The sequence below is a fragment of the Planococcus citri genome, chromosome 2 (genome assembly GCF_950023065.1).
Source record: "Planococcus citri chromosome 2, ihPlaCitr1.1, whole genome shotgun sequence".
Classification (NCBI taxonomy): Eukaryota; Metazoa; Arthropoda; class Insecta; order Hemiptera; family Pseudococcidae; genus Planococcus; species Planococcus citri.
In genome coordinates this window covers 45,019,311-45,031,974 of record NC_088678.1, presented here as the reverse complement: position 1 = coordinate 45,031,974, position 12,664 = coordinate 45,019,311, and the positions used below count along the sequence as shown (strand labels likewise).

The 12,664-nt window shown below is 34.8% G+C and overlaps 3 protein-coding genes across 10 annotated transcripts in view; all 3 read right to left on the bottom strand.

The window, feature by feature from the left end:
- The window catches only part of LOC135836014 (uncharacterized), a 53,975-nt gene extending 46,786 nt beyond the window's left edge, over nucleotides 1–7,189 (bottom strand). For 2 of the 8 annotated variants that reach the window (XM_065350570.1, XM_065350569.1), the window contains exons 1-2: nucleotides 6,809–7,186; nucleotides 6,091–6,135 (exon numbers count right to left, since the gene is read on the bottom strand). In XM_065350570.1, coding sequence (XP_065206642.1) covers nucleotides 6,091–6,115 — 25 coding nt within the window. In that variant the 5' untranslated portion in view covers nucleotides 6,116–6,135; nucleotides 6,809–7,186. Of the gene's footprint in view, nucleotides 1–6,090; nucleotides 6,136–6,808 lie in introns of all 8 variants that reach the window. The other 6 variants (XM_065350572.1, XM_065350576.1, XM_065350571.1 and 3 more) reach the window with 5 other exon arrangements.
- Nucleotides 7,190–8,047: 858 nt separating this feature from the next.
- Nucleotides 8,048–11,566, bottom strand: LOC135836017 (RNA polymerase-associated protein RTF1 homolog). The gene has a single exon (XM_065350581.1). It carries the CDS (start codon nucleotides 11,564–11,566, stop codon nucleotides 9,569–9,571), a length of 1,998 nt encoding a protein of 665 aa, XP_065206653.1. The 3' UTR covers nucleotides 8,048–9,568.
- A 64-nt stretch (nucleotides 11,567–11,630) lies between these two features.
- Nucleotides 11,631–12,563, bottom strand: LOC135836027 (cysteine-rich PDZ-binding protein-like). The gene is made up of 2 exons (XM_065350596.1): nucleotides 12,198–12,563; nucleotides 11,631–11,934 (listed from the first exon to the last, which is right to left on the bottom strand). Exon 2 carries the CDS (start codon nucleotides 11,931–11,933, stop codon nucleotides 11,631–11,633), a length of 303 nt encoding a protein of 100 aa, XP_065206668.1. The 5' UTR covers nucleotide 11,934; nucleotides 12,198–12,563.
- Between the last annotated feature and the right edge of the window lie 101 nt (nucleotides 12,564–12,664).

Here is a 12,664-nt window from a genome sequence, read left to right as displayed (position 1 = left end):
GGTTCAAAATAGTCTTTATCAGGTTTGGGTACGGATTCGGGTATTCCTCATTTCATTTTTTGGGTACAGGTAAGGGTTCGGGTACAGAAATTGTTGGATTTTTGATCGGGTATTTGGGTACACAGTACACACAGGTTTGAAGCACTGGCAGCAATGATAAATGTGAAAAAAAGGAACAAAACGTAGGTTGGAATGAGAGCCACAAGAGGTACATTATGCCGGGTATGTGTGTAAAAAGAAACCAGCCAGTATGATGAAATACTGCATTCTTTTTAAATCTTTTCTAAGAAAATGCAAAAAGGCAGGTTCTATGTTCCACCTCGCCGCGCATTTCACAGTGCTAGCGGGTCTATGTTTCCAGTGAGAGCATTTCATCAGATGCCTAGCTGCAATCTCTGTCTGGTGGTGACTTCATCCCTTAGCTAGGAGTAGTGTTGCCTAGTGTATGGTTATAGGGAAGCAGAGCCGAGCAGAGCCAAGCAAAGTCACGTTGAAACACGGATAAAAAGGTTGACGAGACCTTTCACCAACGCATAGCCACGCTTTCAAGAATGGCAATCGCTATTCTTTACAGCGCGGCTCTGCTTGGCTCGTCCTTCCACCTTTTTTCCGTGTTTCTAGCTTGGTGACTTTGCCTTGCTCTGCTCTGCTTTGCTCCACTCCACTATAGCCGTACACTTAGGTGCCATCGCCAATACAATGGAATGGAAGCGCGACTCCGACAGGTTCCCTGCCATTGCAGCGGCCACAAAATAGCAACACTGTCCTCTGTGTCACTGTCAGACACCCCCTCCCCTCCCATATATGTACATAATCATTAATCACTCAAAAAACTTTTTTTCTTTCATGCATTTATAAAGTGTTGAATAACAGCTTCAATAGTTTTGAACATTTTAAAGATAGAAATGGTCACAAAAAAAAAATGTACGAGTATGTATGTATTGTATTTTGTATTGGTGTGTAGTGAGGTATCAAATACTATCAACTAACAATACTGGCAACTCCATTTAAAATACATTGAGCGTTTTTGTCGCAGCAAAAGCGCGATCTGAACGGCCTGGAAAAAAACTAACTCTAATCAAAAATTCTCTGATTGGTTGGTTCAAATCAGCAAATCAGATGCTTGCGTAAAATTTAGTTACTTGCCAGGCCGCTAGGAGGATAAAACACCATTTTTTGACACGCGTCAATTTAGAGAGAATGTTCTGGTTTACCTCCGGGTAAACCACCCACAGGCGAGAATAACGTGTACCTTAGGGAATGTTACGATCAGGTTTACCTAGGGGTAAACCCCGACGAAAATTTCAAGGAATGTTACCACGTATGTTTACTTGAGAGTAAACCCAGACAAAATTTTTAATTTTATCATGCATTTGGTAAGATAAGATTTTGTTTTCAGTGTTGGGGGGCGCGCTCGGCTTCGCCTCGCGCGTGTCCGTATCTCCTACTTTTGCTACGCGAGTACTCCTCGTGAATCGGGCGCTTCGCGCCCTCGCGGCCCCTCAAGGGCCGCACTCGGAGCAAGAGCTCGCTTCGCTCACTCTGCACTTATTCGGTCGGGCGCTTCGCGCCCTCCCTCATTATTAACATATAGGCATTTAACCTAACCTTAACCTAACCTCTCTTTAATAATTACAAAATCATGCCGAATAGGACCATGCTGCTTTCTAGTTTCTCTTTCTACTGCTCAACGATACAATATTGTCCAAAAAATTCATTATTCTATAAAAAAAATCAAAAAAATTGATTAAAATAAAATCAATTTTCTATCAAAATCAAAAATCAACTCGTAGGCTAAATGGTAAAAATGAAAAATTGTAAAAAAAAATTGAAAAAATTTGTGCTCAAATAAAAAATAAAATAAAATAATTATTTGCCTACACAATATTTTATTATTTTATCTGTCAAAATCAAAATCAAGCAAAAATTGAATTATCAAAAAAAAATTGATTTCAGGGAATGTTATGATGCATGTTTACTTAGAAGTAAACCCTAACAAATTGATCAAGGAATGTTAGGGTGCATGTTTACTCGATAGTAAACCAATACAATGAATTAATGTGCAGATTTACCAAAGGTAAACCTAAAAATGGACTTTCCTTGAAGTACACTTCATTCTCACCCAGGATAAGGGTAAACCTTGTTTTGGTAAACCTGTGTTTTTACATTCTCTCCAATTCGACTTCTCACCATTTTTTGATGGAGTTGCCAGTATTGTTAGTTGATAGTATTTGGAGGTATCTTAACACAAATATATAAAAATGGAATACACTTGCACACCATTCCAAATTATGGTTTTTCTAGATGAATTTTGTGAAATTTTGATTCTTTTCAAATTTTGGGACCAAATTTGAGTTTGAAAAAAAAATTCATCAAAAAATGAAAAACAAAATGCACTTAATAAGCTCTTGAAATTTACAGGATTTTTTTGGATGGTATCAAATTTTGCATGTTAAATTGTTAATTTGATGATTCAATCTAGCTTTGTCTAGCTCAAAATTTTTTCTGTCTGGTGTCTGGTGGAATACCCATACCCCCCCCCCTCACTGTTAGAATGGAACGGAACGGAACAGAATAGAACAGAACAAAACAAAACAGAATGGAACAAAAAAAATGATGAACAAAACGGAACAGAACAGTAAAAATGTAAAGTTCTAGATTAGGGAAGTATACGCATACGCCATTTTGGTTCGACACAACGGATGTAAACAACATTAGAACGTATGTACGCATACAATCTTAGGTGTAAAAAATGCAATTTTTTCGATTGTTCGCGGGTTCGGGTGAATTTTTAAGTAGTTTCCAGCTAAAGACAATGAAATTTCCTATCGATTGATGTTAAATTTTTGTTATTTCGCGCAAAATTGACGATTTTCTGAATACTTATATTATCCGATTTTTTCATACTATATGTGTCAACTTTAAACTAAAAATACTCGAAATCTTCAGTGAACACACAGGTATTTTAATATAGCAAAATGTTCGTAATTTCTTCGTCTTTAAAATGAGTGTTTATCGAAAGCTCTACATGCAACCGTTCAAAAGTTGTAGAAGTTTAAAGTTGCGAAAACAATGCAAAAACCAACCGCGGATGGTAAGTATTGAACTTTGAACTAGAATTACTCAAAATTTTCAACGAACACATAGGTATATTAATACAGCAAAACGTTCGTTATTTTATCTTTTTTAAAATGGGTCTTTACCGAAAGCTCTACCTTCTACCGTTCAAAAATTCTTGAAGATCAAAGTTGCGGAAAATGTTCTACAATCAACACTAAGTGACTGATAACAGTGATAACACAATTTGAACACTTTCCGCAACTTTGATCTTCAAGAATTTTTGAACGGTAGAAGGTAGAGCTTTCGGTAAAGACCCATTTTAAAAAGGATAAAATAACGAACGTTTTGCTGTATTAATATACCTATGTGTTCGTTGAAAATTTTGAGTAATTCTAGTTCAAAGTTCAATACTTACCATCCGCGGTTGGTTTTTGCATTGTTTTCGCAACTTTAAACTTCTACAACTTTTGAACGGTTGCATGTAAAGCTTTCGATAAACGCCCATTTTAAAGACGATGAAATTACGAACATTTTGATATATTAAAATACCTGTGTGTTCACTGAAGATTTTGAGTATTTTTAGTTTAAAATTGACACATATAGTATGAAAAAATCGGGTAATAGAAGTATTCATAAAATCGTCAATTTTTCGCGAAATAACAAAAATTTAACATCAATCGATAGGAAATTTCATTGTCTTTAGCTTGAAACTACTTAAAAATTCACCTGAACCCGCGAACAATCGAAAAAATTGCATTTTTTACTCGTAAGATTGTATACATACATACGCTCTGATGTTGTTTACATCCGTTGTGTCGAACCAAAATGGCGTATGCGTATACTTCCCTAATCTAGAACTTTATAAAAATGCAAAGTGATTTGTTCATGAACGGAACGGAACGGAACAAAAGGATCGTTTCGGTTACCAGCCCGGACGCGAATGCGTTCGAAATTTTTGCGAACGGGCGAACGCTGCCATCAGTGAGACCATAAAATATGCGCAGTTGTTATTTTATAGACAGCTACTCTAACACGAAATTCTCCCACTGCTTTTGTCGCCAACTCTGAACTTTGTCGATTTCAAACTGGAAAGTGGAAACAATTGCATTTGCGCATGCCTCAGAAATTGATGCGTGTAAAGTATACACCACCAGTACCACCACTAATCCACCCCACTTACAGTGTTGTGCGTAACGATATTTTTTTTCGTTCCGTTATTTCGTTACGTTACAAAATTAGCATTTTTTTCGTTACGTTTTTTCGTTACAGTAGTACTGTAACAGTACTTTGTAACGAAAAAAATGCTGTAACGGTATTTTTCGTTACACTGGTACTTGAACTTTTTCGTTACGTTATTTTCGTTATTTCCATTACGATTTTTTCGTTACAGAAACGTTTTTTCAACGTAGAATTGATGATATTTTCAAAGAAAAATGCATTTGTAACAAAAAATTGTAACAGAAATAGCTAAAATAATGGAACCAAAAGGTTTAAATACCAGTGTAACGAAAAAAATACCGTTACATTTTTTTGTTACAGATATAATCATGATACAATTAGTCAATTACGTTTATTAAAAAGGGAATTTTTGAAAAAGTCAAGCTTGGAAGGTAAAAAATCTCATTTTTTGACTCAACTTGAAAATATTGTAACTAAAAAAATAACAAAAAAGGTAACAGAATTTTTTCGTTTTTCGTTACGTTACATCAAGAAAAATATCGTTACGTTACGTTTCAGTTACACAATATCACATGATCAAAATAACGTTTTTGTTACAGTTCCGTTACCTGGAACGAAAAAAATTTCGTTATTTTCGTTTTTCGTTACAGTTTCCATTACAGTACACCAACACTGCCCACTTAACTACACACACACACACACACACACACACACACAGCACACAGCACACAATATTTCCTGACGCATGCGCAGATGCATTTGTTTTCAGTTTGAAATCGACAGAGTTGGCGACAAATGCAGTGGGAGTGTGGGAGAATTTTGCGTTAAGAGTAGCCGTCTAGGGCGCCTCTCAGATGAGAAAATTGCTATGGCGCAGGTGCGCTTACGTTGTGCCGCAGCATGTGATGCATAGAAGATGAATCCGATACACACTGCGACTGCGCATGCGCCGTTGTAGATGTCTCTGCCAACGTTGGCCTCACTTTTTTATCACATTTTTAACGTTGTTTCAACAGTCCATAATAGTAAGGTATAATGTCAATATTTATGCTAAAACGCGCAAATCATTATGGCAAGCAGTTCATTATTTTCATGCCGTATTTATGTATACACTACAGTCATAAATTACAAACAAATAAATACTCTATAAAATAATAAAAATCAGTAAACTGCGCATGCGCAGTAGTACATTATACATTTGTGTCCACTTAAATAGTGTATTTCACAAGTTACAACGAAAGCTCAAAGCTTTCCATTTCATTTCTTTCACTCAACTTTCAACAACGCACTCACGCACTGATAACATGACAAGTGGTGGACAAATGGACGATTTTCCGATTTCACTACCCTCCATTTAAATATTCCTCAACAGTCAACTCTCAAAAGTAGAGACATTCCTCATATGGGAGAAATCATCATTGATTTTCACAATCTTCAATTATTGGAAAAAACATTCAAAAATCAAAATTTTGAAAGAATTCACTCGCTAGTTGCTTAATTAAATTACACGTTTGACATGAGTCCAGATCGTATTCAAATTTCAAACTCGCAGAACGTGATACTAATTTCTTGGAACTCCGATTCACCCTTCCTATTGATAAGACCCAGTCAAGAGCCTAAGATACATAGATACACCATAATCGCTATCGATCATCCATACACCAGGTGATAACGTTTACACATGTACTAATGTGTGGATAATACAATGTTTGAATTTGTAATTGTGCATCAGTCATCCCACACTAGTATCTAATCAAACTTTGCGACACTGATCAAGGATATAATGCTACAACACAAATACCAATTCTTCACATTTTTACACTAATAAAATCAAAATACCACAATACGTACCATAATCATTTCTGTTATTTTCCATGCTTGGTGATTAAAACGCATCTGAAAGAACATATAAACTTCGATCATGAACCATCTTCAAACATTACATTTAATAAAATTATAAATGAACGCATGCTTTAAAAAATAAAAAAAAGTGATAAGGCTATGTTTCACTCGTGAAAAAATTTATGCGCGAATGCCGCAATCCGCATGAATAGAGACATGAGGTAGAGGCACAAACGCAAGAATAATGACGGATGACGGAAGTGACAAAAACTCTGTAGTCTCTATAAGACGTATAATTATAGTACATCTATCGAAATTCGAAAAACAACATTATAACGCCAAAGCCAGACGGCTCACAAGTTCTCAGGTCGAAATAATAATGTTTGTTGCATATAATATTTAAGTATGTATAGGCCAACAGCAGAACTGAAATGAAATTCAACCTGACTGAAAAGCATTCAAAATACAAAATTTCAATGTACAATAAGAATTGAGAATACTGAAAGGAAAAAAAATAAAAATATACACTACAGTGCAATGACATAATTGTAACTACATGTATGAAGTGTACAGAATACAGATACCGAATTGTACTAAGCTTTTCCGCACAAAATAAACTTACGTTGACATTCGCATAATAATATATAAGAAATACTATGTAGTTACATTCGAGAATTCACATTCTCTATTTTATCAAAAAAGCTTGTATAACCAAATTTCAACTTACCAGTTTTCATTTTCAACATGGCGGACAAAGGAATATAAGATCCGCTCCTGAGAAAGACTTTAAAGGAACATCAAATCGGAATGTTACAGAAAACTAATTCTGTATTTAACAAAATAGTTTTTCGCATCCTGTCCTATGGTACCGTCACAACGAAAATTTTACTCGCCGATAAAATTGTTTTCATCCCTCATCGTAGAATTGCAATCCAATAAATAAAGTATAATTTAAACGTTTAAATAAAAAACGCCAGACTGGCTACTTCACATTACAACAAATTCGAAGTCTCTTGCTATTTCAACGAACAAAATAATACTGACATCTACTGGGATTCTTTCATTTATAGTGGGGATGAACTCACGGGCACAATTGTGGAAGGGATAGAATCGTATTCTATACATTTTGTCATTTTTTATTTTAATTTTAGCTGAACAAATCATTTCGCGAGTCCTCTTTTAAATTTCGTCATTTTCGTCGTGGCAGTTTAGTGAAAATAAGTTTAGCTTTTACTATTTAGTTGAATTTATTGTTTTTCAATTTTATCAAGTTTTGTATTCTTTCAACATGTAGCATAGTATAGCATAACTTACTTTACTTGTAATTTACTTTAATTACGATGTAATGTTGTACTTGAATTATAAAAACGAATAAATTATTTAGTATTTTACATTTTTTTCCTATGTGATTGGTCATGACACTAACATTGTTCACTATGATACATTTTCATGCCCAATTCCAGCTATTTCTATTGTTGGAAATCGCGAAGTGCCGAAGTGGATCATAGACCATAGTGATAGCCGGCTGAGCAGCTGCCCTACGCTCTCAATCCGCATAGGACAGTAATATAGAAATGGACATTCTGCCAAGATTGAAACATTCCATTTCTAGATACCTAGCAATATAATCATTCAAAATACCATGGAGCACTCATGACTCAATTTGTGTATTTATGTGCACTCAGCATCGTTATAGTGACGATACACACTAATTTGACGAAATCGACATAATTTTCAAGTTCAACTTGGCTTGATCTGGACACATTGGTGAAAACATACAAACTCAAAATTTCACAAGTCATCGGATGATGCGCTAGAAAGAGAAACAAATGCGTTTCACTGTTTCAGTTTGAATAGTTTGAATGAAGCATCTTGATGACTGGAAAAAATGTGTCAGTATGTCAGTGATGATCAAACATTCAAATAATAATGAATAAGTACATGGAAAGAAAGAATACAAAACAACAACGTGAATACAAATATTTATTCAACAATCACCAGATGATTACTCATTTACAATATCAATTACCCACATTACTTATACTTACACTCCATGATGGCCACAGAGAAAGCAAAAGAACTAAAAGAAGTACATGAACTAATTCAATAAACTGAAAACTTCAACGAATTACAATTATTCTACTATTTCGTGAAGGGTAACGCTACAACTCAGGCATTCATTCAATTTTTACTTTTTGAAAGCTGAACTCAAATTTGAAATCGAAATTTTCCACATACGCAAGGACATAATCAAAATCGGAAATATTTAATTAAGCTACAGCCAGCTACCATCGAGAGTTCGAGCGTTCCCTGCAATGAATTGAATACATAATTTTACGGCCTGATCTTTGAAAACTTCAACATCAACAACTTCTAAAAAGGAACTATTATGGCGCTCCATGACGAAACTAAAAATTTACTATTTAAAATGAAAATTCAAGTTTCAACTTTTCATTGAAAATTTAGCTTCAACAAAAAGACAGAAATTTTGCGTTTTTTGAGTTCTTTTTATCGTCGTTAGCGCTTTTTTGGGTAAAAAATGTAAAACTGCAGCAAATCAGCAATTAGTTCTAAATATTCAAAAGATTCGTAAACTTTTTTTTACACATTGCACATTATTGAATAATTATTTCAAAAAGACAAGGATGGAAAACTGAAAAATAGAAGTTTCAGTATTCATTTTTCAATTTTCAGTTTTTTTTCCTTTCGGTTCACGTTGTACATACTACGTAGATTTGATGGCGCTTTAATCCTTCGCTGTTTTTGTGCTGTCTTGCTGAAAAGCCCTACTTTCATGTTTCCTCGCCCACTTGCCATAAGGCACAAAAACTTTCGAAGCATTCGAGGTTCAACAACTTTCTTACTTTCTTTCGTCACAATTTCAAACAAAATATGTATTTTATCATTTTACGATAAAAAATTCATTTAAACTTCAAAATAATTTTAAATCCCTGACTTGAAGAAACATTTACACTATGCGGAGATGAAAAATTTTGAATTTTGTGGGAAAAACGAAACGAAACGAATAAGTAATGCAAAAATTCACAATGCTAGCATGAAAAAAAAGTCAATGAATTGAATAAATTTGTAATTTTTCATAAACTTAATCACTGTTAAAACATTATTTCTAAACCATAAAAACACGATTTTATTGCGAACAAAAAAAGAAAGGGAGTGAAATAAACAGAAATTGAGAAGTAGGTATTCAACTATTAACATCGATGAAATAATAAAAACTAAATAGATATTAAAAATACATACACAGTTCAATATCAATTAAGAAAATAAATAAGGAAGAGACAGCAAGTGAATTACATTACCAATTCAAATACATACATAAATAATAACGATCACGATTCAACTGCACAGCTAAATTTAATTTTTAATATGTACATTTAAACGAGTTTCCAAAATCAATTCAGAATGAATGATAATTACATAATGTACAAATCATACAAAACATTCAAAAAAAGAAGCGAAAATAAACTTATATGAAACCTTTTCTTCTTTTGTAATCTTCGAGATTCAATGATCTTTTAGGTGGTCCTTCTCGGACTGGTTGCTCAACTACAGTAGGCTGTACTGTATTCGCAGGAGGAGGAACATCAAAATCTATAGTAATATCGAAATCGTGAGCTGAATACATATCTTCTCCTTGTTTTTGCGGGTTGACTTTTTTAACAGAAGGTGATGATTCGGCAACTTTATTGTTAGTTTTTTGTTCAGCGGTCTTTTCAGAGTTAGTCACCGGGGCTGGCTGTTCTTTAACAGGATCTTTTTTCTTGGTCACCATACTGGGTTTGGTATGCCTTCGCGTAAAAGGATCGTCAACTTTTTGACCTTTGGTAGCTCTAAGTTCAGCCAAAATAGCTTTCTCTGCTTCCTCGACGTTTTTCTTCCTATTTCTATCGTTGATATAACTAATACTAGAAATCGTAGATGTTCTAAGCCTATCTAGTTTTACAGCCCTTTCTTCCAGCTGATTGAGTTCTTCTTGTAATTCACTAGCTTTTGTTGTGTCGCCGTTTGCTTGAGCTGAATCTCTATCTTTCATCAACTGCGTTTTTTTCATAGCGTAGTTATACGGAGTACTTTTAAAACGCTCTTTCTCTTTGACGATTTTTTCAATATCTTCTTCCTTGAACTCGTATGACATAGCTTGCTTAATATCTTTCATTTTAGAATCAACTTCATCTACGGTAGGAACCGATATACCTTGTAATCCACAAGCTTCTCGCCATTTATCAAATTCGGTGTCGATAAATTCTTGATTACTAACGAATTCTAAACGAATAACTCGTTCTTGTGCGGCATGTCTCAAGCGTAATCCCTTGTTGGTTCTGGTACTGCCTAATTGATAAATTTTCGCCGTTTCGCATATATCGGTAATCTCCCACACTTTATAAACAGGCCGACCGTTCGGAGCTCCGACGCCAACGCGTACAAAACAGCCAACCGCGACTTTATTGAAAAATGGTAAATGAACGAATCGTTCTAATTTATGTCTTGATAACCGTATTTGATTTAATTGCTCTTTACCAGTAATATACTGAATTCTACTATTTCTAATTTGTGATTCGGAATCGGAATCGGAACTAGAACTTGAGCGTGATGAAACAACTTCATTTTTCGTTTTTTGTTTCGGTTTTACAGGAACGTCGTCTTCGGAACAGCTCCCACTATCATCCGAATAAACGTCAGAAGCTTTTAATTTCGTCTTAGGTCCTCTGGACACAATGGAATCATCTTCGTTTGCTGAATCTTTTCCCGAATTCGCAGTCTGTTCTTCTTTCAGCTTTTCTTGTTCTATTTTCTGTTGTTTCTCTTTCTCTTCACGCTCTTTTTTTTCTTCACGGCGAGCTTTTAACAATGACATCGCGTGAAATTTCTTGTCAACTTTTCCTCTATTCTCTTCCACTGTTTTCTTGCGCTCCAAAATACGTTCTTTCAAATCTAACGTCGGTTGTTCAGTTTTGCGGTCTTGCATTGATTTCTGCTTTTTCATTTCTCGTTTTTTCGCTTGCTTCAATTTTTTTTCGATATTGAATCGGGTTTTCATCACTTCTCTGGCTTCTATCCGTTTAAAAATCTCTTGTTCTCTTTCCTTTTCAGTCATCTGTGCTAATCTAGCTCTATCTTCTTCGTCACCCATGAGATCAGAACCATAACCATCGTTGAATTCTTCTTGGCTTAAATCAGAAGAATCAGAATCAGTCACTTCACCTTCTTCCAATTCGGAATCATTTTTGGCTTTCTTGTCATTTCTTTTACTGTCTTGTTTCTTCGCGACATGTTTCTTTCGAACTTGATGTTCGCTATCGGAATCTGAACTATCGCTGGAACTGCTCATTGACCTGTCACTGCATACTTTAGATTTTTTCTTTTTGGCAAGCTTAAGAAATTCAGAATCTAAATCTGGATCTTCACTTTCTTGACTACTACTGTCGCTAGAATCAACGACAAGCTGTGATTTTCGTTTCACCATTTCAAATCGTTTATACTATGATACGCGTACAGCACAAAACTGGAATAAGATACGACGATCAAGTTCACGTCGATGATTGTCTGTAATTTTTAGTGTCTATCAATGTTTTACCACACATAGCGCATATTCCTTTCTTGTACGCACAAGCTTGACAATAATATGAGCCAACTTGATGAACTTTAGTTCGACAAATTCGGCATTGCCCAAATTTGGTAGTCAATGGATTGAATCGAGCCTTCTTCGCTGTTAAAGCTTTATTTTCACCTACTTTTCGTCCACCGCTTTCGACTGTGTTCCGTGCTCCAACTTTCCAAGGATCTGGGGTGATAACACGACCGAGTTTTTTTTCACAATTCGCGCAAACCATCCTGAAATTGACAAGTGAATTAAAATTTACTGAACTGAAAACGATACAAAGATCAACAGCAATACAGAAGCATAATCATTGCAAGGAAATCGAATCAGATAAACTTAAACAGAACGATGATATGGAATAAAAGTATACTTTATGATACATGTAGTGATAACCTGAAGTATTATCAATACGGGCAATTACCAGCAATTTCAAAGAGAGAATACATTTCACTAAAGCACAAAGCAATATGTTGACATTATAGAAAATATTACGTACTATGCAATGTTACTCCCGATATTCAGCATTGATCTTGATCGAGTTTCAGTTGAAGCTATAGAAATTGCGACTGTTTTTTAAAAACACAACACTCAACTGAAAATTACAACTAATGAAAAACTTGACTCAGCGCGCGTTAATGAAACTAGTGGCTGAAATGGAAGAATAAAATTACGTTTAAAATTTTTACAGAAACAAAAATACAATGTTGAATCTTAGAACAACGACAACGAGCATACGAGCATTTTCAGCACCACAGCAATGATAAAAAAAATTACAAAAAGCAACAAAAAGTCGAAAACGAGCGAAATACCCAAGGCAAAAGTTCGCCAGGTTTCAGGTTTCCCTTTTTGGATTTCTACTTCTTCACTTTCCCCGTGCGTTGCGCTTGCGCAATCAAATCAAAATCAAAATGTAATGTTCGATTTTTTTTCATTTAAAAATTTTTTTTTACATAAAAAAAATCT